At 64.4% G+C, this 24,744-nt stretch overlaps 1 protein-coding gene across 6 annotated transcripts in view; it reads right to left on the minus strand.

The window, feature by feature from the left end:
• The window catches only part of ADGRB1 (adhesion G protein-coupled receptor B1), a 79,985-nt gene that overhangs the window by 45,640 nt on the left and 9,601 nt on the right, over positions 1-24,744 (minus strand). For all 6 annotated transcript variants that reach the window (XM_087864551.1, XM_087864550.1, XM_087864549.1 and 3 more), the window contains exons 2-16: positions 20,670-21,672; positions 9,633-9,794; positions 8,185-8,295; positions 7,562-7,726; positions 7,300-7,464; positions 6,659-6,823; positions 6,246-6,410; positions 5,913-6,014; positions 4,624-4,730; positions 4,212-4,406; positions 3,663-3,731; positions 2,944-3,052; positions 1,412-1,555; positions 823-898; positions 575-677 (exon numbers count right to left, since the gene is read on the minus strand). In XM_087864551.1, the coding sequence (XP_087720677.1) occupies positions 575-677; positions 823-898; positions 1,412-1,555; positions 2,944-3,052; positions 3,663-3,731; positions 4,212-4,406; positions 4,624-4,730; positions 5,913-6,014; positions 6,246-6,410; positions 6,659-6,823; positions 7,300-7,464; positions 7,562-7,726; positions 8,185-8,295; positions 9,633-9,794; positions 20,670-21,465 (2,634 nt within the window). In that variant the 5' untranslated portion in view covers positions 21,466-21,672. The remainder of the gene's footprint in view (positions 1-574; positions 678-822; positions 899-1,411; positions 1,556-2,943; positions 3,053-3,662; positions 3,732-4,211; positions 4,407-4,623; positions 4,731-5,912; positions 6,015-6,245; positions 6,411-6,658; positions 6,824-7,299; positions 7,465-7,561; positions 7,727-8,184; positions 8,296-9,632; positions 9,795-20,669; positions 21,673-24,744) is intronic.

The following is a 24,744-nucleotide window of genomic DNA, read 5'->3' on the forward strand; positions in this document are numbered from 1 at the left end:
TACAGATCCCATCTGACAAGGAAGAGAGCCCAGGCACAGAGAGGCCGAGCAACTCGCCCAAGGCCACACGGTGGGAAAGAGCAGGGCCAGCTCTCGTCACGGCCCTGGCCTGGCGTTCGCGGCCTGGCGTTGCTATGTCCGGGCTAGGTAGCTGCATCCGCTCACACCCGGGGCTTCCAGGCTCTCAACGGGTCCAAAGGACATGTTGGCCCTGGCTTCTCTGAGGCCCGATGGACAGCCCCGAGGAGAAGGGCACGGCAGGACTCTGAGGCCCGGGACAGACTCATTTCTCAGAAGGGGATGGCTCTTCCGAGGAAACCAGGCCGACCAGGGCCGGGCACAGCCGCTGGAGCTTGGGCCGTGGCTGCACGGTGGGTTGAATTTTGCCTCCCACGTCCACCGCTGTGTGAGCCTGGGCAGATGACCACACCTCTCTGAGCCTGTTTCCCCTCTATCGTTCAGCGATGCGAGTGGCAGGCGAAAGTGAGACCCCAGAAGGCTGCGGGATCCACGCGGGATCAGGTGGGAGGAGTCAAGCACACACGCACAGCCGTGCGCACGTGGGGGCACTCACGTTGTACACGTGGGCAAACTCGATCTCCAAGGGTGTGAGCAGGGAGCGGGGCGGGGGCTTCACGGTCACCGAGATGACCTTGGAGTTCAGCACGGTCGTGTTCCTGGGGCAGAGCCAGCAGGCCGTGTCAGGGGGCCGCAGGGGCGAGGCTTCCCCTGGGCCCAGGCCCAACTCCCGGCCCCTCCCCTGAACACCTCCCACCGGCCCATGCTGTGCCCGCATCCCTTCCCGGACGGCTGGTCTCCCACCTCTGCAGGGCCAGGAAGCTGCCCAGGTTTCTGTAGAGCACGGTGCCCACCACGAACACAGACGAGTCGTCAGCCTCTGGAAGAGGGCACGGCGGTCACCCTCTCCCGCCCGCTGCAGCCTGCGCCTCGCTCCAGTGCGGGAAGTGCATGTCCCCGGGGAGGAGGCCCAGGCTCCTTGGTCGTGTCCACCCCCATCATACACACAGCACCACAGTCGGAGAGCTGGGGTGGCTGCCTAGGTCCCCCTAAGTGACCCCTGAGGGCTGGGGGCCAGGCAGGGCACGCTTCCCTTCCCGGGAACCAGAATTGGCTCCTGTGTGCTCCTGGGCCTACCCCTTCCCTCCCTGCCAGGACCAGGTCCATTGGTGCATTCAGCAAAGGTTGCCTAGGAGCCTCCAAAAGCAGGAAGGGCAGGGAGGGCTTCCTGGAGGAGAGGGCGACCTCAGGAACACGGAGAAGAAATGAAGGCTGCCCTGGCCCTTGAGGCAGCAGGCCAAACTCCAGAAGGAAACTTCTGGGGGGGTGGGCCCTCAGACCCCAGGGCCTGAGTGTCCTGTGAGGGCCCCTCCCGCAGTTTGGGGCCCCTCACCTGCCAGCCCCGTGGAGAAGACACTCTTAGACACGGTGACCCTGTCCTCCGGCACCTTGGCCCAGTCGCCCGTGGCCCGCCAGCCCTTCATGGGGAAGCTGATATCCGTGGCTCCGCTGGCCGGGAGCTTATGGATGCTGAGGACTGGGGCAGAGGGACCGGTCCAGAGACAACAGGGACAGAGACACATAGACAGCTGTTGTGTAACCAGGAGCCTTGGCCCTGGGAGCTCGTGGCTCAGAAGGGACCCCCGACTGGGCAATCTTCTGGCCTTTTCCAAGTCCTCAAAGGACCCCCACCCCCAGCCCCAGCAGGAGCTCCCTGCCACGGTGAGGACCCAGGCTTTGACTCAGCCCCCGTGGCCCCACAGGGGTCAAAGGCAGCTTCTGGGGTCAGGTCTGTGGCCATGCAGGGGTCCCCAGGGAGAGCAGTGTCCCCTTGATGGCCCCCCTTCCTCCCTGGGGTGCTGGGGCCCAGCCCCCCTCCCTGCCTGCTCTACAAAAGGGAATACACCCCACCTCCCAGGGCATCCCTGGGGGCAAAGTGGCAGACACGGGCTTGAGAGCACAGGACTCGGGGTGGGGGGTCCCAGTGTCTCCAAGTCCCCCTCCCCCCAGCCCACGAATGTCAGGCAGACCCCATGTGGTCCACTCTGGAGACCAGGGCACCATCCCTATAGGAGGACCTAGGGACAGAGATGGGGCCCATCTCTCTGAGTGCCCGGTATACGGGCTATGGGGGACGTGGGCTGTTGGCGTGTAGACATACGGGGTGTGTAGGTATATGAAGTGTGCGTGCTGTGTGTGCATACACGTGGGGCGTGAGAGGTGTGGGGTATGTAGGTGTCTGTGGGGCAAGGATGTGTGGGTGTGTAGGGCATGGGGGTGTGGGGTGGGGTATAGAGGATGGTGTTTAGGTGTGGGTGTGTGCGGTGTGAGTGTGGGGTGCGGGGAGTGTGGGGTGTCGAGTGTGTGGTGGATGGGGTGTGGGTCTGGGGTGTGAGGTAAGTGGGGGTGTGTGGGGTGACGACCACCACCGAATCCGTTAGCTGCAGGTGTGTGGCAGGATGGGTGGGGTGATCGGGGCTCTCCGCATCCCCAGGAGGCAAGCACTGGTGGCTGTCCCATCTCAGAGACTGGTCAGTGCTCTTGCGCAGGGTGGCGCCGGAGACCCGCTAACGAGACACTTGGGGGTGGAGAGCACGGATGTGCTGGCTGCAAGGTCCTGCCTTGGACCCTCCGGGCAGTCCCAGTGCAAGGAGAGCACTGCAGGTGCCAGCAAGGGCCGGCTCTGGCCCGGGGCTCCTGCTGTGTCCCAGGCGTCAGGGCTGCAGGACCTTGTTTGGGTTGAGACACCCTGTGGTCCCTCTCCGGGGTCCCATCGGGCCATAGTCCACACGGGGTTTGGGGCCGCGTCTGTGCGAAGGCGCAGGGAGGGCCCAAGGAGGGCGTCTGGTCAAGGAAACCGAGGTGGGAGGGCCGCCCAGGGCTATGGGGAGGGCCGGGGGGTCAGCGGAGCGGGCAGGGGCTCACCCAGGTTGTCTGTGACCTGGTACGCGTCTCGCAGGTCCTTCATACGGAAGCCGATGACACCCACGAAGTCCTCCACCAGCCTGAAGAGCTCCTTGGCATTGGGACCCATCTGGAGACAGGGTGGGGTTGGGGGTCAGGGAGCCTCAGAGCCAGTGGGGACCACAGAGGGAAATGAGCGTGTCATTGAAGCCGCCCACCCAGCCTGGGACCGCCCTCCCGTTCCTCTGCTCCTGCACCTGTCGCCCATCCCCTAGCACCAAGAGGCTCCGGGCCCAACTCGGGGAGCAGGGTTGGACCTCTGAGATCCACCGCCATTGTGCGGGGCAGAACCTTGACCTCAGAGAGGCTGCCGTGCTCGTGGGGGGGTGTCCAGCCTGGGGACAAGGCAGGGGTCTCTGGATACCCACGGTCCTTACGCTGACTATTGTCCTGGGGTCAGGAATGGTGACAGGTTCTAGATCAGTCCAGGAGGAAGGGAGTCTGACCACGTCCCAGAGAACCCGACACATACCACGTGGCCAACACCTTTTCCCACACCCACCACTGAGCCCCCAGGTGAGCTACCGTCCTCTGGTGGATGGGGAGTCACACCAGCTCAGAGGTCCTGCTGGGATTCGAACCCAGGGCCCCACCTGGGCTAGCCGGGGCCCCAGGGAGGAAGCAGGCACGCCTGTGCCCACCCTGCTGCGATGACCACGGCCCCAAACTGCTGTCCGTACCAGCTGGGCCTCCTCCCACTTGTCCCGGTTCTCTTCTGCCAGCAGGTTGCTGACGATCTGCACAAAGTTCTGCAAAGAATAGGAGAAAGGGCCAGTGAGCAGAGAATAAGGCCCTAGAATTACGGCTTAGTGTGCTCTGGGGTCAGAGCTCAGTAATGAGGGGTCAGGGCTCAGCAGGCATCCCGGTCAGGGCTCAGTAACAGGGGTCAGGGCTCAGCAGGCATCCCGGTCAGGGCTCAGTAACAGGGGTCAGGGCTCAGTAACAGGGGTCAGGGCTCAGCAGGCGGCCAGGTCAGGGCTCAGTAGCAGGGGTCAGGGCTCAGCAGGCGGCCAGGTCAGGGCTCAGTAACAGAGGTCAGGGCTCAGCAGGCGTCCCGGTCAGGGCTCAGTAACAGGGGTCAGGGCTCAGCAGGCGTCCCGGTCAGGGCTCAGTAACAGGGGTCAGGGCTCAGCAGGCGGCCAGGTCAGGGCTTAGTGTGAGGCTGGAGTCGGGGACTCCCTACTCACTTTCCCAGACACCCTCCCCAGGGCTGCCCTTTGGGAGCAGACCTGCGCATCCCCAGGGGTGGGGCTGTAGTACGCCCTGCGAAAGATCTCTGTCATATTCCTCAGGACATCGATGGTGGAGAGAAGGTCCCCGCTGTAGCTGGTTCCATCCTGGGAGATCTCCACCAGCGTCTGGATCACCTCGGAGACTCCCTCCCCAGGCAGCCCACGCTGAGCCTTCGCCAGGTGTTCCCGGGTCTGGGGAGATGGGGGGGTTGCATACCATGATTCTGCAGGACGCAGCAAGGCAGGTCCCAAGGACCCCCTCCCTTGGGCCTCCTGACACCCCCAGCCAGTGGCCATAGCTGGCTTGTGTCCACAGGCCACACCATGGGGGCCGGCCAGCGGGCCGGGCCTGAGGTTACAGAGCAGAGGAGTGGCGGGTAGGGCGGGACTCCCCATAGCCCCGTCTCACCATCATCTGGATGTTCCGGTAGTCGATGGAGACACAACGGATGTAGGTGGGGGGCTCCCAGTAGGCGATGCCCTCCTCGTCCAGCTCACAGCGCCGCAGGATGAGGCCTGGGGAGACAGCGGGTCATCTCTGCCTCCAGCGCAGAAATCCCACCCACCGCTCCTAGGCACAAACCCTCCAGCCCCCAGAAGCGGGGCCTGGCCGGCGGCCTCCCACGGAGAGCAGAGCCCGCACGGGGCCTGGCCTTCGTGTTTCTTCCCTTCAGCACATTTAGCGGCAGCGTCCGCAAGGCAGCTGCTGGGCCAGGGGCCCAGGACCCCACCTGTGTGGAGGTGGAGGCCTCGGCCGGGTCGGGGGGCCTCTCCTGCAGCTCCTCTCAAGCCAGAGCCCCTGGGAGAGCCAACAGCGGGGGGCCTGCCCAGCTCCACCCACAGCACAGCAGGGGCGCTGACCACAGAGAACTGCCCCCCACGAGCCACCGGGTGGGAAGGGACACCTGTTCCACAGCGTGGCACAGGATCACAGTAAGGGGGAACGTGGTCATACTTGCAGACCAAAGGCCAGAGATCACGCCATCGTGTGACCAGCGTTTGTTAACCTGCGTTTTCTTAACTTTGCTTCTCTGCGTTTGCAGGATGCTCCCAGGAAGGCGTAAACAAAACGGGGCGGGGCTCAGGAATACACAACCCCACTATGGGCCCCACCGCTGGGCCCACCCTGTGTGTACCACCCCACCCCTTCCTAGGGACAGCCCTGTCAGGAGAGCCCCGAACACCTTCCTCTTACAGAGAGAAAGTGGAGGCTCAGAGAGAGCGAGTCACTTCCTGAACGGCACACAGTAATAAGGGTCCACAAATTGCTGGCATTCCTTCAAATAAGAGGGACAAAGAAGACCGAGCCCTCAGGGCAGCTAAGCCCCTTCCCCTAGGGGCACATCCCGCTTTTCCACACCCCCCAAAACCCTCCACAGGGCTGCTGGGAATTAAGGCTACGGGCACTCAGAGTCAGCTTCCTACCTACTGGCCCTGCAAGCCCAGCGCAAGTGTGTCAACTTCTTTGTGCAGCAGTTCTCCCCCTATAACTGGACACCCCTCGCCATGGGCTTTGTGCGGATGCTGGCCCCCGGTGAGCGTTCAGGACTCTGGGTCTGGGTGTGTGGGGCACAGCCACGCTGCCCTGGCACCCACGGGCACGAGCTGACAGCTCTTTGGGGCCGGCCCGGAGCGTGTGTCAGTGCCTGTCTGTGAGGTGGGACAGGAGCCCCGAGCCACCTGCCCCCCGGCCCTCACCTGTGGCATTGCGAGGACACCGGACAGCAGCCACCTCTCCTGCCGGAGTCTCCTTCCACACCACGGTCCCGAAGTTGTCCTCGTCACAGATCTCATGGGGCTCTGCCCAGGGGCCAGAGGCGGTGGGTGGGGCAGGGTATGGGAAGGTGGGGCAGGGTATGGGAGGGGGGACCGTGAGCGGGCAGCAGGCTCGAGAAGGCCACGACCCTTCCAGAACATCTACTGTCCCAAGGCAGAGCCCTTCCCAGCAAAGCTAAGCCCCAAGCCCACCCAGTTGCTCAGGGTGCCCCTCCCCAGAGCCCGGCCAGGGAGATGGGAGGGGACGACACTCACCAGGGCATCGCTGGGCGCTACACTGCCGATACTCATCCTGGGGGCCCTGACAGGCTGCTCCCCCGAAGAACGGACCGGAGCAGACACGTTCCCGTCGCTGTGTGCCACCCCCACACGTGACACTGCAGCCGCCCCACGATGCCCAGGACTGCCACTTGCCATCCACTGCAGGGCACAGCCAGCAAGGGGGCACACAGGTGGGGACGCAGCACAGGGACCCAGGATGTAGCAGCAGGAAGCCATGAGGAGAAAAGAAATTGAGACCCGGGGAGCAGAAGCAGAGCTCAACTTGGAGCGAAAGAAAACAAGAGCCCCCCCCCACCGCCCCTGCAACAACCTCCACTGTCCCACTGACCCCCCCACATGCCCACCAGGTGCCCCCTCCCCCGCAGGCCCCAGGGCACGGTGCTGACCTGGGCACTGCTGGAGAAAGCAGTCTCGAGTCTCCACCCAGTGGCCCTGGCATTCGGCGCCCCCGTATGAAGGCCCGTTGCACTCGCGAGTGCGCTGCTGCCGGCCCTGGGAGCAGCTGGCGGAGCAGGTGCTCCAGCTTGACCACTCGTTCCAGTTTCCATCCACTGCCCGGCCCGGGGGAGAAAGGGGACAGGAAGCCAGCGTGAGTACCCAGCCTGGGTTACGGTGTGAGCGCCTCCAGGGGCCCCCCACCGCACCATCCAGCCTGGGCCACGGGGGAGAACTGAATACCCCCAGGGTCTCACCACCCAACTCTGTGAGGGTGGGACAGGAGCCTGGGTCACAAGTGTGCACACCTGCAGGGGGCTGCCACTCCACCATGCATCCTGGGTCATAGGTGTGAACACCTCTAGGGGCCTGCCACTCCACCACGAAGCCTGGGACATGGGTGTGACCACCTGGGGGGGGTGCCACCCCAACACCCGTGACACATGAGCTGAACGCCCGAGGCTCTCCAACCTCTAAGCACCCCGGCAAGCTGGTCCTGGACTCCTGGGACTGGCCAGTGACCCACTGGCCCTTCCCCCTTTCCTTCCTTGGCCTGCCCATCCCCCAGCCCAGCTCCCTCCCTCTCACCTACCAGGACACAGGGCAATGTTGCAGAACTTAGTTTGCTTCTCAGGGCCCTCACAGGGGTTGCCTCCAAACTGGGGGGGCCTGCAGGTGCGCGTGCGGTCTCGGAAGCCACGGCCGCAGGTGCTGGAGCAGAGGCTCCAAGGCGACCACTCGTCCCAAGCGCCGTGCACTGCGGAGGGGACCGGAGGTCGCGGCTGGGCTCAGCAACCCCGGGTGGGACGCGTCCGCCCCGCCCCCGGGCGCCGGCCCGGCCCTCCCCGACCCACCTGGACACACGGCTGAATTGTTGCACAGCCGCTGCTCGCGCAGAGGCCCGCTGCACTGCGTGCTGTAGGAAGAGGACACGCAGAAGCGCGTGCGGGTCTGCCAGCCCTCACCGCAGGTGCTGGAGCACACGCTCCACGGGGACCACTCCTCAGCCGCCGGGTCACCTGCGGGCCCAGACCAACAGCATCGCAGGCCTGCCACTGCCTGGGTGCCGAGGCTGTGGTCAGACTCCCAGGAGGGCCACCGTGCTGGGCAGCAGGCCGGCGGTTAGGATCTTAAGCCCCGGAGGTTCCAACCCGGGCTGACCTTCAGGACCTGCCATTTCCCCTACAAGGCTGAGAGCCCCTGTGGGTGGCCTTGTGCCACCGCTGGGTCCCTGGGTCTAGCCCCGAACAGGCCCCCTCGCCCCACACCAATCCCCTAAAGCTAGTCTGCTTGGAGACTAGCGCTTGGCACCTGAGAGGTGAGTCTAAACGTAGGTTATTAAGGTTATTACCTAGAATTAGCAGGAACTAATGACATATATTTGGCCAAAGACCCTGTTCCCTGAAACCAACCTTTCCCACTTTGCAGTGTGTTGTCCAGTTGCAGGCATGCCAGCCCTGCCCACCCCGTGGCTCACCTGTCTGTGGGGACGGGAACCCAAACTGCTGCAGCTCGTCCCCCGGCTCCTCGCGCCGCCGGGCATCCGTGGACCGCAGGGACTGGCTTCGGGAGTTGGTGCGGCTGGCCGCTGCAGGACGGGCTCAGGTCAGTGTCCTTGCCACCGCCTGCAGCACCACCCCGGAATTCGGGAGGGGTGCTCTGGGCCCTGTGTCCCTCAGTCCCCGGCCAGGCTGGGGTCAGGCTTGTCACACCCAGGGTTATTTGGCCCCACTGGATAGTTGGGAAACCTGGAACCAGGACACCCTGGCCTGACACCAGCCCCTGTGTGGTCACCATGAGACCCCTCCCCCGCGGGTCCCCTCTCCCCTGCCCTGTGCCCCTTCCCTCTCTTCCTCCAGAGTCTGCAGGCATCACCCACAGGACCATGTCTGACTGGCCGCTGTCCTCTCCTGCTCAGCGTCCCACCAGCGCTTCTATCTCCCATGGCCTGGCCTCCCGACACCCCAGAGCCCTCCCCAGGTTCCTGAGATGAGCTCCTCTCCCCAGGAAAGGTTCTTCAGGGAATAAACCACTCGAAGAATGAGTCTCATTATAACTTGATTTAACAGTATGGAAACGGCTAAAATATGCATAACGACATTAGAGACTTATTAGAGAAATACATTCTGGAGTCAGGATCAGGCTGGGGCCAGCAGGTCTGACCAGGGCTCCCCGGGTGGAGGAGAAAGGGGCAACCCCACCATCGGCCCTCTGCGAGCACCCCAAAATTCCCAATCCGGAAGGGGAGAAGAAAGCTCCTCCTCCTAGTTCCGCCTAACTCCGGGCGGGGCGGGGAGGGGCGGGAGTCCGGGAGGGGCGGGGAGGAAGGATCCGGGGGAGGGGAGGCCTCCCCGGGGGAGGGGAGGGGAGGGGAGGGTCCCACGCCCACCCCCACCCCCACCCCCACCCCCACCCCTCCTCCTGTGTCCTCACCCACCGGTCCTTGCCCCACCTGGACCAGGCCTCGGCCCCGCCCCTGGCTAGGCCCCACCCTCTGGCCCCGCCCCACACCAGGCCCCACCCCGCCAAGCCCGGTCCCCGCCCTGCCTCTTTCGGGCCAAGGCCCCTCCCCACCTGACCTTGCCCTCGAGGTTTCCTTTCCCCTCTACGCCGTCCCACCGCGCCCCGGGCCCCTCTCTCCTCTGGCCCCTCACCGGGTCCCTTCCTCCCTCCCCTGGCCCCGCCCCGGGCCTCCTCCCTCCTCCACCTGACCTTGCCCTGGAGCTTTCCTTTCCCTTCTACCCGGTCCCACCCCGCCCCAGGTCCCTCCCTCCCGCCCCTCCCTGGCCCCGGCCCTCCCCTGGCCCCGCCCCGTCTCCCCTGGCCCCGCCCCGGGCCCCTCCCCCGCTCCCCTGGCCTCTTGGACCCCGGCCCTCCAACCTGTCCACCAGGCCCAACCCGCCCGCGCGTCATCCGCGCACTCACGGCCGCAGGCCTTGCGGTTGCACAGGCGGCCCTCCTCCAGCACCCCCTCGCAGCCGCCGCCCTGGGTGCCGGGAGCCGGCAGGCAGGTGCGCGTCCGCGTCTGTAGGCCTCCCCCGCAGTCCCGCGTGCACTCGCCCCACAAGGACCACAGCTTCCAGCCACCTGGGAGGAATCAGAGGGCGGGGTTCAGGGCCAGGGGCGGGGCAAACGGTTGGGGTGTCTTTCCGGGAGTGACCTCCGGGAGTCTCCTGGGCAGGGTCGTAGTGCACGGGTCCCTACCCCGAGACCCGCTGGTATGAAGCCTGCGAGTTGCGGGCTGTGAAGCAGAACAGCACTGTGGGGGGGTGGGCTGCGAGACGAGTGCGGGCCTGAACAGCCCGTCCTGGGCCTGTGAAGCAGAGCCGGCAGAGGCAGAGAGGGGCAGAGGTGCTGGGGAAAGGATCTGCCTTGGGCGATGGCCCGAGGAGCCTGGTGCCTACCCCACTGCCCCGGGTGTCCCTCTGGGGTACAGGCCACAGTGCTCTCCAGCTCTCCGTCTACAAGTACCCGTGCCAAGGTCTCTACCGGCTTTGAACCCAGGTCCCTAGTGTAGGAGCTGGACACAGAGCTGGAGTCCCAGGGCTGTCTGAAGAATGAATGAAAGAAAGAAAGACAGCCCTGCCCCCCTCCCCAATGGCTGCCTCTTGTAAGGTTCTGGTGATAGGCTTCAGGGCAGAGGGGGCCCTCATTCCCGAACACAGATCCTCAAACCCTGCTGGGCCCCTCCCCATGGTCCGCAGTCCAGGGTTCTCTGATGTCCCCAACTCTTGGCCATGACCTGTGTGCTCTTTCCCTCACTCCAGAAAGGGACACCACGGTCTCACACTTGGTGGCCGCGCTGGGACAAGCCCCCCCCAGACCTGGTGGAGCTGTTGCCTGGCTGCTGAGGGAGCTTGGGGATGAAGGCCTCCTGCTACCCCCTTTCAGCCCCTGTCATGAGTCTCCTCCATCCTGGCCCTGTCGCCCCCAAAATCCAGACCTAACATCCCTGAGGGTCTGAGCCCCTGGGTAGCCCGAGTCCACTAAGTGTGCTGAGGGCGCTAAGTATTGGGGGGCCCCCGAGGGCCGAGGCGCAGGGGGGCTGCTCATCTATAGCCTCATCTATAGAGTGTGAAGGCCACGCTGACGGGCTGAGGAAGGCTGCTTCTGCCCAAAGGCCATGCTTCCGGGGCCTGAACCACGGTGCTCCGCTGGACTCTGGCCACTGCCACCCTGTGTGTCCTCGGGGACACCAGGGCCTCTACACTCCAGGTGAAGTGGGATCGGAGCACACTGAGTCAGGGTAAGCAGCTTCACCAAGCACCTACTATGGGCGGGGCACCCAGACATGGCACCTGCTTCCGAGGTGGCCCGGGGCCCAGCGCTGGAACCTGCACTCCAGCTAGGCCACTACCCCATGCGGCCTGCTCGCCTGAGGCTGGAGCAGGGCAGTGGCTCGGGCCAAGGGCAGGCCACATGTGGCCTGTGAGAAGGGCCCCAGGTGCCTCCTGGAGTTTGGCTTTTATCTGTGGCTTGGGGAACCCCAAGACCCCACCACGTGGGAGAGAACGAGGGCTGCCAGAGCTCCCCAAGGGTGGGCCCAGGACAGGGGCAGAGGGCGGGGCTGGAGCCAGAAGACCAGGTTCCCATGCTGCTCCCCCACCCCCGCCCACCGGCAGTGGGATGGTCAAGTCCATCCCTCCCTGGCCTCATGCCTCTTATCTGAGGATATGGGGAACTACGTCCCAGACTGATGGTGTGGAGATAAACAGCCAAAAAGGGCTGGGGGAGGATGGGTGTGGGCAGTCACTGGGGTCAGAGTTGATGGAGAACCCACTCGGTGTCCAGGTGACTCAGGGGGGTACTGATCTGGTCTGGGGAGGGCCACTTTGGAAGGCACCAGCCCCTCCTCATTGCCTGCGGGCCTGTGCTGGGCAGCGACCAGCAGGGGGAGCCAGGGGCAGCTGCAGGGGAGGCACAGGCCTGCAGGTGCCACCACCCTCCAGAGCGCCTCTGCCGAGGACACACAGTGGTCAGTCTCTTGTCCCGCATGGTCGGCTGGTGCTGGGTGGATGGGGAAGGCAGGTCGGCTAAGGCATCCAGACCACAGGGAACGTGCAGGAGGGGTGGGCTCACTGCGCTCATTGCCCCTCCGTGGGTGGGCGTGGACCCTGCTCTCTGGGGCTCACGCACGGTAACACGGGGCTCCCAGATGTGCTGTAGGGCCTGGGAAGAGCCTGCCAGGGCCACGCAGTGGGAGCAGGGCTGCATTTTGCATGGTTCCTTGCTGGGGGGAGGGGAGGGGGGCGGAGGGACCTGGTTTGAGCCCCTTACTGGATCTGAGTCAGATGCCCTCCTTGGTCACCGAGTTCCCATGAGGGACTCCTTGTGGCTGCCACTGTTCATATGAGAAGACCAAGGCCCGCTGAAGGGGAGGGGTGCCTGTGCCGCCAGCTAGGAAGAGGCCAAAGGACAATCGAGCTAGGCTGTCGGACCCTCCAAGAAAGGATGCTCCTTCCCCGGCCACCGTGGCCAGCTCCCCCAGGGGACCTCCTATGCAGGGAAACCCTGTCCCTGCCCGTCTCTGCCCCAAGGGGCCCTACTCTGTGACAGGCGCCTCGGCACAAGGGCCTTGAAGCCCAGCCTGTCCAGGAGGCCAGTTCCACCCCGTTTACATCAGGAGAAAGTGAGGCTTAAAGAATGGTGGTCAGGACAGCCAGGGGCTAGGGCCGGGCCACCATGAGGGTCTGCCTGGGGAGCTGGCCCTGAGGAAGCCCGAGCCGCAGGGTGTGCGGAGCCAGGGTCTCAAGGGCTGAGCAGGAACTCTAGGTATGGAGGGCCCCATGTCACCGCTGCTTCATCGTAAACCGCCAGCGTCCTGCAAGGACTCCAGGGAGCTGGGCTGGGTGCTTGAGCAGGTGTGTGGACTGGGAGCCCTGGGAGAGGGGTGGGGAGCCCCCAGAGGCCACGGGCCAGGGCAGGTGGGTGGCTTGGGCAGCGTGGCAGCAGCCTCGTGCCCACGCCGCCAGGAGGGTGCAGGCAGGGAGGCCGAGTTACCTCCCTGCTGACGAGGAGAGGAGCCAGCCCTGAGCCCGTAATCAACTTCCGAACGCCCCCCGTGCCTCCACACTAAGGCCGCCTGCCAGGACTGCCCACAAGCCCCTGCCCCGGGCTCCAGGCCTCCATGGTGTCGCCTGCCAAAGCCGTGCCATCCGTCACGCAGACCCAAAGGATCAGAGGTGGCTGGAGTCCAGGGAGACGGGCCAGGTTGCAGGGTCGGGGTCATGTTCTGCCTGTCCTTCCTGGCTGCCCCAGCCCAGCCCCCACACGGAAGCCTGAGTGACGTGGAAACTGGCAGCGGGTGGGAGAGAGAGGGTGTCCAAGCCAGGCTAATTGGAGGATGCCACTTGGTTCCCATGGCAACTGCTGCAGAGCTCAGAGTTTCAGGATAGACTCAGGTTAGGCCTCAGCTGCCAAAACACCCACTATTTCGGGGCTGGTTACCTTGGTGACCCAGGTGGGGGGGGCGGGGGTGAGGAGGAGGGGGCGCATCAGGGGAGGCTGGGGAGGGGGGCCACGGCCCAGAGCACAGGCTGGCCCCTAGGTCTAGCTCTGAGTCTGGTCACACTCGGAGCCTTGATCCTCATGACGGACTAACTTGGGATCCTGGCCGGAGGATCCCTGCTCCCCATTCACATACTGAGGCCTGATCCCCTGTCACATACTGATCCCCAGCCTCGGCCATGCTCTGGCCACTGATGAGCACTCCGGAGTTGGAAGCTGCTATTTTTGTTACCGTCTTTATTTTTAACGTGCGTTCCCACACATGGCTGCCACCGGATCAGCGTTTGCTGAGCGAACGCGTCCATGACCGGAGGGGTCCCCCTGGAAGCTCTCCTCGCCCCGCAGCGCCCAGCGGGCTTCCCGGGGCAGAGCAGTGGGCAAGGCTGGGGGGCGGGCCGCCCATCCAGGCGTGGAAAGAAGCGCATTCTTCCCTACTCAATGCCCCTCTGTCTCAGCGCCTCATTTCCATCTCATTAATGGATGAATAGAGCCGATTAAGGCCGCCCAGGAGAGAACCGGCGAGGGGGCTCCAGGGCCGCCTTCCCACCCCGGCACCCCAGCCTGGAGGCTGTGCTGCCCCCAGTCTATGGCAGCCAGGGGCACGCTGGGCCCCCTGCCCCCTCCCTGGGCCTCCCTGCGGCAGCGGTCCCTTCGGAGGAGGGCTGTGCACTTCCCGTCTCCTCCAGCAGAGGTCTCCCCAGCCCCGCAGGTGGGGGCGGCTCCGGGGGTTTTTGTCGCCACCGCAGCCCTGGCTCCCCAGGGACCTGCTTGCAAGGTCCAGCCTGGGAAGACCCCTGCCCCCTACCAAGCTGGGGCCTGTCCAGGGGGAACCCAGGCTCCTCCTCTCCCACGCTCACATGAATGTGCAAACGGGCACTAGACAGCTCCCTGACACCCCTCCCCAGCCCAACCCCTGTCCACAGGCCCCTCAGCCTGCAGGTGTCCACACGTAGCTGATCCGGCACCAGGCGCCCACAGCTCCCACTATTAGGGCCCGAGTGGCCAGCAGCTCCCCCAGCCACAGCAGCTGCCGTCAGATCTCAGGACGGGGCCGAGAGCCGTGCCCACTGGCCATGGGCCATGTCTCAGGTAGGAGGACAAGGAGAGCTCCAAGCCCAGTGCTAGGGGCTCCATCTCCTCAGGCAGACCCTGGGACCAAGTCTGTCCCGTCCCCATTTCACAGAAGGGAAACTGAGGCTCGCATATGTGGCTGGCTTGGCCTCGTCTGCAGGGTTATATGCTTGCTTGCTGCCTCTCTTCCTCGGTCAGGCAGGTATCTATCCCCTGTCCTGGGAAGGGTGTCCTGTTAAAAGCCTGGTGGCCGGGTCCCATGCCAGCTCTGCTCCGTGGCGTTGTGACCTGGACACGTTGCTTCCCCACCTTGGGCCTTGGCTGTTCAACTGACATCCCTTCTCGCCATCGTTCTGGGATGTGGAAGCCAAACAGGGCCGCAACGCTCCGCGTCCCTGGCAGCCTGGGTCAGGGGCTGGGCTGAGCTTGGGCCTCGGGTGGGAATTCCCCTGTGGCTTCCATGAGCTTCTCACTTTCATGGAGTCGCATCCTCTTTCATCTGAATCGGACATTGTCTACAGTGAGCCTGGACCTTGTTTTCTGGGTCCTTGTGCAAAAAAGAGCAGGATCCCTGGCCGAGATGATAAGCCTCAGTCCCTGCCAGGAAGGCCCTAAGCCTTCCTACACCCCATCCCACTCCCCCTGTCAACCCCAAACTCCAGAGACGCGGCTCTTCCACCCGGATCCCCAGCTTCCCTCCACAGCCCAAGCCCAGCCTCTTTCTGTACCCCGTCGACCCTGGAGAGGGGCTCCAGACCCTCCTTTCAGAGGGGAGTCGGGGGGAACTTAGGGTTGGGACACCCCCGAAGTCCTGCAGGGGCCTGTGTGTCATGGCAGGGGCACCCCAGCTGAGTGGAGACAGGCCTGGAGCCAGGCCTCATCACAGCCCCTGGGACCCACACGCCTGCATGTCACCCCCACTGCAGCCCAGCACCCCCACCCTGTGCAAGCACGTGATGGTGGGGGCACATGTGCGCACACACACACACAGACATCTATACGCACAAGCACATGGCCACACACAGGACCACACACAGGGACACGGGCACACACACAGGACACACACGTGCACACACATGGAGACACACGTGGACATGGACACACAGACACACGGGGACATGGGCACACACACGGGACACACACGTGCACACACATGGATACACACATGGACACACAGACACACACGGGGACACGGGCACACACACAGGACACACACGTGCACACACATGGAGACACACGTGGACATGGACACGTACGGGGACATGGACACACACGTGCACACACATGGAGACATACGCGGACATGGACACACATGGGGATATGGACACACACGGGACACACACATGCACACACATGGATACACACATGGACATGGACACACAGACACACACGGGGACACGGGCACACACAAGGACATCGACAGGGACACGGACACACATGGGGACACACATGGGACACACAGAGACATGGGGACACACATGAGGACACACAGGAAGACACAGACGGGGACACGGACACACAGGAACACACACGGGACACACATAGACACACGCGAGGACACGAACAGGGACACACACACGTGCACACACACGCGTTTGCTCCCAGCCCCCAGGATGCTGCTTTTTCATTATCTTATGTGTGGCTTCTGCAATAAAATTCTTTAATTAAAACATGAATATTTAAAACAACCCTTGAGAGTAACGGCCCCATCTCACCAGAGGCAGAAAAACGCAGAGAGGGACTGTGGGAAAGAGACGGGGAGATGAGCCGAGGGACTGGCCCCAAGAGAACCCAGCGTGGGGCGGCCAGGCGGGTGGCAGGGAGGACAGGGAACAGTTGCTGTGGCCTGAGGAGCTCTGGCCAGGTCGGAGGCGTGACGCGGCCATGTGGCGTTTGGACAGGCCGGGCAGGGGGAGGACGGAAAATGGGCCACGAGCTGGCCAGGCCGCCTGCCTGTTCCCGGAGCCGCCATGCGTGGCCTTCTTGGGGTGCAGATGGAGGCCCGTGCCTGCCTCGGCCTCCCCTGGCCAGCGGGAAGGGGTGGAGCTCCCGGGGCCCCGGGCTCAGCGGCTGAGATCTGGGGTCTGGCGCCTGCCTAGCTCGGCCATGTGTCTTTTGAAGGGTTGCTGTACCTCCCTGGTCCATGTGCCACCCACACGGGCGCGCAGGAGTGCGAGCTTCCCAGCAAAGCTTGTAGGAGAAGCCCCCAGGCAGACCACCGGGAGCCGGGAGCTGGCCCTACAGGCGGCCCTCCCCTGACAGGCTGTGTGACCCTGGCTGTTGCTGTCACATCTCTGTGCCTTATCCCAGTGAGCCAGGCGCTGTCCCGGGAGCTGGGGCTAGGCGGGGAGCGGGGCCCACACCCTGCCCCACGGCGCTTACACCCACGCAGAGACAGAGCGTGCGGCAGGGGCCCCACAAAATCAGGAAGTTAGCTGTGTGTTCACAGGCGATACGTGCTGTGGAAAGAGAAAAAGAGACAGAGGGTGGGGGCGGAGAGTGGGGCTCGGGCTGCTGCCACTGACACAGCTCGGTCAGAGTCCACTGAGAAGGCATGTCTCAGCAAGGACTTGAGATAGGGAGCCCTGCAGGTATCGGGGGGGGGGATTCCAGGTGGAGGGAACAGCCAGAGCCAAGGCCCGGGGGCAGGAGGGTGCTTTGCTGGGCCTCTCTCATGGGCCGCTAGAAAGAGTAAACTCGTTAACATGTGGACGCTTCGGGCACAAAGGAAACCCTGACGACAGGGCTGCTGTTGATACTACCACGTGGGGCCAGGGACACGCCTGGAGGTGTGAGCCGTCCCTGCCCGGGTGACTGCCATCTGGCCCACCTTGCCCGGCGCGGGCTAGCCTCCTCCCCATGGCGGGCAGTCCCAGCCCACACACTCTCCTAGCCGTCTTCCTACGAGAGTGCCAGCCCCGGCCACGCAGCCTCGGCACTGCCCTCTGTTAGGAGCGCGGGCATCGGCCCTGCACGGAGCCCAGCCTCAGAACGCACACATGCTCGACACGCATAAGTACCACGAGTGCTCACACATGCTCAACACGCATACCTACCGTGAGTGCTCACACACGAGCTGTGTATGCTTGGTGTACTGTGCACACCAGCCACACACATGTGCACACACACGCTTGAACATGCATACATACCATGAGTGCTCACACACACATGCTTGCACATGAGCACAATGTACACACGGTGTACCGTGCACACACCCACACACGTGTGCACACACGCTCGAACATGCATACATACCATGAGTGCTCCCATACATGTACACATGTGCGCACATGTGTGCACACGCATGCTTGAACATGTGTATATACCATGAGTGCTCACATGCACGTGCACACCAGCTATGCACACGTGTGTACACATGCATGCTTGAACGTGTATATACTGTGAGTGCTCACACACAAGCACAGTGTACTCACAGTGTACTGTACACACCAACCTTGCACACGTGTACACACACGCTTGAACACGCATACATACAGTGAGTGCTCACATGCATATGTCCACACCAGCCGTGCACACGTGTGTACACATGCACGTGTATGCACCGTGCCTGCTCACACATAAGCTGTGTACTCACGGTGTACTGTGCACACCAGCCACGCACACGTGTGCACACACACGCAGGTGTAAAGTGCACCTAGGCATGCTCAATATCCTGCGTGTACGCACGGGCACGCCATGCACACGCAATGCGCAACTGACGCGAAGCCTGTGTGAACGCACATGCACGCACTCACATATGTGCACACACTTGTATCCATGGATGCACAAACATTTAGTGCCCGCACAATGCACGGCACTCACGCACGCACGGTGCAGTGCACACATCCTTGCACTCGTGCACGTGGAGGTGTGAACACAAGTACATGCACACACACCTTCCCGTCCTCTTCTGAGCACCACTTGCACACATTCCCTTCCTCAGAATCTCTTGGCGAGCCCCGATGGCCCAACCTCCGTCCCCAAGCGCCCCTCGTCCGGCAGCCTGCCCCCCGAGCTCTGTCTCCCACCTAATGATGACACAGGCATTAGTATTTCGTTGCTGGCATCGTCTTTGCTTAGAATCGCTTCCACCGGGTCCTCATTCCTCACGCAATCAAGGAAAGATTATTTTTGCTCTTTCCATTTTAAAGGCAAGCGGCCTGAGGGGCCACCGGCGCTACTGGGATTGGCCCAGGACTCCCAGCGTGCGGGTCAGGCTGACCTGGTCCTGTCCTGGTGCTCCGGCTCCCAGAGCGCCCCGCTCAAATGACGGTCCCACCTGGGGGACCCCCGGGCGTCCCTCACTGAAGTCCCACTCTCCCCTCCGGATCTTCTTCCCCAATCCGTCCCCACGCCGTGCTTCCCCAGCTTCCGCCTGGCAATCTGGGGGTGGTCTAGCCATCTCCTTCCCCATGTCCTGCATACCAGCACATCCGTCAGCTCCTATCCCCCCAGGCCCTCCTCCTCCTGCCCTGACCAGGCTGGCAACAGCTCCCTCTGGGAGCCTGCCGTGGCCACCTCCCTGTCCCCACCTTGCGCTCTGAGCTCCAGCGCCCTTCTGCATTGACAGCCCAAGGACCGCCAGCGCGTGTCACTCTTCTGCTTAAAGCCCCGTGATGCTAGCACAGACCAGCTCTTACGCATGGCTGCCACGGTGGGCCGGGCCCTGGGGCCGTCAAATCAGATGTGGCACCACAGTCCTTCCTTGCAGATAAAGAAATCAAGGCTCAGTGGGTAAGTGACCACTGGGGAGTGGCAGAGCACTCCTCCCTGCATTGTCCTCACACCTCCCAAAACAGCCACTCCCCTCTGCTCTGCTTCCCCTTGTCCCCCAAGGACCGCTTCCGTCCTGCCTCGCCTCGGAAGCTGCCCAAGCCAAGGTCACAGTGACCTATCTCTTGCCCAACCCAAAGGTCAGCCCTTCTAGCCTCCTACCTTGCTGCCCACCCCCCATCTACTATCCTCAGGGCATTTGTGCTGGTTTCTTGGACACCCTGTCTGCCCTCACCTCCTGAGGGTTCTGCCTGCCTCCTCCTGAGACCACGGGAGAGGCAGTGGCCTCCCCCCTTTCCCCTGTTTCTTTCCAGCTCTGCTCACTGCCTCCCAGACGTTCTGGGATCTACAGCCAGGGGCCCTGATTGGAACCATGTTCCCGGGTAACTGGCTTCCTTTGTAACCTCTTGTAGCTTATTTTCTGCCTTTAAAGACTTGGTTCTGAGCAGTCCATTGACCTCCTTGGCTGAGGGCCCTGACAATGTTACCTGGCCCCTCAGTGACCCGCCCAGCATGGAGCCCCGAGCCAGGCCTGGCCCCTGGACACCCGGAGCCTGTACTCAGCTGCCTGGCCGGCAGGTTGCTCAGCATTCTGAGGGGAGCTGTCACCTGCTGCCTTCCCATTCCGGCCACAACTCCAGGCTCCCGGATGCTCCCACGAAACCCCGGGCATCCTGCCAGGGGGCTTCCACCACCAAACCCGCCCAGGACTGCCCACCGAGCCCCACTGGCACTCTGTCTCCCAGCCACGTCCTCCCACATGGGCTCCCGTCCCTCCAAGGAGAAGCCAAAGTGCTCCAAAGGCCGAGAACCGCACAAGACCTGCCAGCCCCTCTGCTAGGATGCCTGGCACACGTTCACCTCGTCCACGGCCTGCAATGCCCTTCGACACCCCCGGGGCTCACTGCACCCCTCCCAGTATCTTGAACACGGCCCCCTGGTCCAGGCGACCCCTGACCTCCAGGTGAAACAGAGGCCTCAGCCCACCAGGGACCCTTCCCTGGCATTGTTTCCCGTGCGCTCCCGCGGCTGTTAGCACCTTCCTCTGCCCCGAATGCAGCCTCACACAACAGTTCTGTGTTGTTATTTTCACTGCGGCAGGGGCCTGGAGCACCTTGCACGTGCGGTAACCAGCTGCTGGCTACGTGATCGGTGTGGCGAACCACACACAATCCCCAAATTTCCGCTCCTGACCACATCTCCTAACAGGCCACTCGGCTCACTGTTCCTCCACGCAGCCTGAGTCCCCGCAGGCCCCACAGACCCCGCCGCAGCCCACAGTAGCCCACTGCCCCTTAGCACGTCTGCCTGCAAAGATGGAAGGAGCCTGTCCCTTCCTCCGGGGAGAAATCCATCGTTCATCCCTTCACTCAGCGGGCCGCTCCCAGGCGCCAGGTGCCAGGCATGCGGCCCCGGGGCCCATGACACACAGCTCAGGCCGCCCGACCTCCGCACAGGCGCGTGCGCAGCAACCTTATCTCTCTGCATTTGGCTTCCCCGGTGGTGGGCTCCGGGGCCAGTGACCAGGGCAGCCCTGCAGAGATGACCCCCTCCCCGCCCACCCTCCGCGCAGGGAGCCAGCTAGAGGTCCTCTCCCTGCCGGGCACTCACCTGCTGCACTGTCCCCGCCCCGATCCTGGGCCAGGCTGGTGAGGCAGTTCTCAGGGCCGCCAGCCACGCCGTCCCTCAGGCAGACGTCCCCGCGGGGGGCCAGGGAGCCGGAGGCAGGGTCGCCAGGGTCCCCGCCCACGCAGGCACAGGGGGTCTGCATGATGCCGCAGGGGTGCGAGCTGCGGCTGCCTGCCAGACAGGCGTCCAGCCAGCGGCACAGCATCTGGCAGGCGGCCCGGCTGGGGTTGCGGTTGCCCACGACCAGGTACTCCACGGAGAAGTCGTCGCTGGGGCCCGGGGGCCCTCCCGGCAGCCGGGGGCCTCGGTCGGGGGGTGGCTGCTGGCGCAGCATCTGCAGGAACTGCTTGCTGGCCTGCAGGAAGGCCAGGGGCGCCGAGGGGTCGCAGAGCTGCAGCACCTCGTCGAAGCTTTCCACGCCCAGGTAGGTGCGCGTGGACTCCAGGAAGGAGTCGAACTGGTATGTGCGGACGCGGCCGGGGCCGTCGCAGGGCGCGGGCGCCTTGGCCACCTTCATGTAGAGTGTGTAGCGTCGCGGGTCAGGGTTGCGCAGGGTCCAGGAGCAGCGCGAGGCGTTGGCGGGGAACACGGCGGCGGCAGAGAAGTAGCCGAAGAACTTGCCCTGCACCAGTGTGGCGCACTGCTCGGCCCCGGGCCCCGCGTCTGCCCCCGCAGCCGCCCGCGCCCGGCGCCCCAGCAGCAGCCCCAGCAGCAGCAGCAGCAGCAGCGGCGGGCAGACGATCCGGAGGGGGCCCGGGGCGGCGGCCTGGCCCCTCATCCTAGCTCGCGGGGCCGCCGGGGTTCCGCGGGCTGGGCAGGCAGGCGCGGGCCAGGCCTTGACATGCCAGAGTCCGGCGACGGCGGGGCCGGGAGGGGCAGGAGCGGGGAGGAGGGGGCAGGGGCTCCGAGCAGGGGGGGCAGGAGGAGGAGAACGCTTCCGACGACCTCGAGGGCCCCGACGCGGGCCTGTGACCTTCAGCAGCAGCTGGAAGAAGAGCAGAAGAGGGGATGGGGTGAGCTCCCGGGGAGACTGGGACTCTGTGCATGCTGTGGCTCTGCCCCACTGCCCACCCGGGCTTTGGGCGGCTGACATAGGCCCTGGCGTGGCTCCCAGGCACCTGCTCTGCCACCCGTGTCTGTCTCCTGCCAGTGTGTCCACCTGCAAGGGGACAGGGGGCCTCTTCCTCCAGCCAGGCTGGAGCAGGGAGGGGTAGGCAGCACCGGTCGAGGGCAGGGTGCCACAGAGGCCTTCGCTGGGCCTGTCTGACTGAGCAGCCTGGCGTGGCTCCCGTGGGCTCCGGGCCTGCCTGCCTGTTTCTGTCATGGCCATAGCCACCATTCCCTCCCCTCCTCCAGGCCTCTGTGGCTCTCTCTGGCCCTCTGGTGGGGGGCCTGGCTCTCTCTTCTGGCTCGCTGGCTTGTGTGTCTTTGTCCTCTCTGCCCTTCCTTCTCCTAATCCCCTGTCTTTCAGGGAAAAATCCACAAACCTCACCAGAAGGAAGTGGGGTGAGGGGCTGGAGAGGGGGGAAGTCATTCCCTCCATCCCCTGGGGGGTGGGAGTGCCTGCCCCTCGCCCCTTGCCTCCTCACAGCAGGAGCAGCCCAGGCCCCTGGCTATGACTGTGACATTGCGATAGGGTCACTGCAGCATCCCAGGCTGCCTCCTCCCACCCGGGGCGCCCACTGGCCCCGGGGCCCTGAGCTCTGCGCAGGGAGGCTAGGAATGGAGTCACCCAGAACCACATACATCCCTGCTTCAGCCGACACTAAGCCCTTGCCTCACGCCTTCTTTGCCAGGCCGGCACTGTGACACCCCCGCCGGCTTCAGGATGGGGAGACCGAGGGTAAGAGAGTAAGTGACCCACCGGAGGTCATAGGAAGGTCAGAGAACCCACCGTGACCCTCCCCCACTGGCCCCAGCCTTGTGCCACAGCTCACTGGGGTCCCCTCCCTGCTCTGGGAGAAGGTGCTGGCCAGGTGCTGGGGCAGGGGGAGGCGGCTGCCAGCGCATTAGCACAGGGACACAGTGGAGCCACTCTGGGCTTAGAAACGGGAGATGCCCCTCCTGGACTTGCCACCATATGGACCGTGGTAAGTTCCTTCTGCCTCCAGACCTCAGTTTCCCCACTGTCGCCAAGGCCCCTCGCTGGGCCAGCTGTCCATCCCACGCAGCAGCTGAGCCAGTGGGTGAGGAAGGAGAGCTGCAGCCGGCCCCCCAGGCGGCCTGGCCTCCCTCTGCTGACCTTGCACATGCCGGCCGCCTGCCCATAGGGATCGCCGCACCCTGCTGCCCAGGCCCAGCTGGCCAGCATCCTTCCTACACAGGCTGTTGGCAGAGCGGGGAGTTGGGCGCAGGCGGCCCTGGGCCCTGAGCAGACCGGAGCAGGGATGCCTGTACTTGGGCTGCCCCCTCCTGGCTGTGTGGCCTCGGGCCAGCCTCGCTTCCCCATCTGTAAAACGGGGCAGGGTGAAGCCTCACTCTCTAGGCGAGACGGTAAGAGCTAGACCTGGGGTTTACTCGTGTTCGGGGCAAGAGGTGACTCTAGAGGGGACAGGAGGTGAGAGTGGGGCTCTGGATCAGCAGGGTAGCTGGGCCAAACCCGGTCCTCTGGGCGCTCTTTCGTGACAGACATTTAGATGCCCTGAGAAAAGAATTAGCAAACTTCTCATCTGGGCATCTCTGGGCAGAGCTGAGCGACTCTGCATTTGGCCCTCACCTTGGGAAGCGCCCCACCCCCCGCCTCTAGACCCCTTGGGGCCGGCCTTGGATGTGGACACAGCAGAGCCTGTGGCCCTGGCCCCCTGCCCTCACATTATGGGGATGGAGAGGCCACGGCCAGGGCCCTACGGCAGGTCCCAGGCTTGGTAAGGCCTCTGCAGTCTGGTTGCAGAGAGGTGGCAGTGTGTTCCCAACCTCACCTCAGCCTTAGCCCCCCTGCTGCAGCACTGCCCCCCCCATGCCAAGCCCCAGGCCGGGACCTATGTGGAAGCCAGCCCCCAGCCCTGCGGCAGACTCTTCCTAATGCCCCAGTCCCAGGAGGATGTTGGCAAAGCCCAGTAGAAACGGACCCCCACACGTCTGCCCACCTTGCCATGCCCCATCACTGACCCCAGTGGGACTACAGTCTGAAATGACCCAGGCCAGGGCCCCCCTCGGCCACAGCCCCTCTCCTGCCCGTACACTCCCCCCTCATCCCAGCCCCTGGCAGCCCATCCCATAGCCTTCCCCTGGAGGGGGGCTGGTTCTGGGGGTCCAGGAGCAGGTGCAGGAGGCGGCATGAGGGCCTGACGCACGGGGTCCTCTAGGGCCTCCAGCAGCCCATCCCGAAGAAGCAGGTGCTCAGCCACGTGGCACTGGGGATGAGGGCGTGGCCTCTGCCCTCCACGCCTCTGTGGATCCGGCAGGCCTGGGCTGGCGGGGGCATTGTGTCGAGCTCCGTCCTGTGCCCCCACGTCGTGCTCACAGCAGCAAGCTGTAACCTGGGGCAGCTGGTAGGGCTCCATGTTGCTGACGGCACACTTGGGACCCAGAGGAGCCGTGCCTCAGTGGGGCTCGTCGGTGCTGGGCACCTGAGCCAGGATCCACGCCCCGCTCTGCCAGTCAGAGCTGGCATCCTCTGTAACCCCAGCACTGCCCCAGGGCAGGTGGAACCAGACCTTACCCGACGCCTGTCCAGGGCCCGTGGGAGCCAGGCCGAGCCGAGGTCCTGGCATCCCCACCACCAGCCCTCATCGTCACTGGCTCACTGCGCTCTCTGAGCACCTGTCGGGCGGGGGGGGGGGGGGGGGGTGCGGCCCATCTGCTGTGTCCTGCACACCAGGAAAGAGGTGGTAGGGACGGTTACAGGCAGGGTAGTGTCCCTAAGAAGGGCAGCCCTGCAGTCTGTGGCGGGGAGTAGCCTCAGGGGAAGGGCAGGGGTGGGGGACTAAGCAAGGGGAGGGTGCTCGGAAGGGAGAAGACAGAAGTCCCAGCGGCCAGCGGGGCTGTGCGGGCGGGACATTCCCGTCCTGGACCCTGAGGGGGGTCCTGCAGGGGTGAGGGTTTGCTAAGGGGCAGG

This window comes from Ursus americanus, chromosome 9 (genome assembly GCF_024610735.1).
Source record: "Ursus americanus isolate L20-20 chromosome 9, mUrsAme1.1.p, whole genome shotgun sequence".
Lineage (NCBI taxonomy): Eukaryota > Metazoa > Chordata > Mammalia > Carnivora > Ursidae > Ursus > Ursus americanus.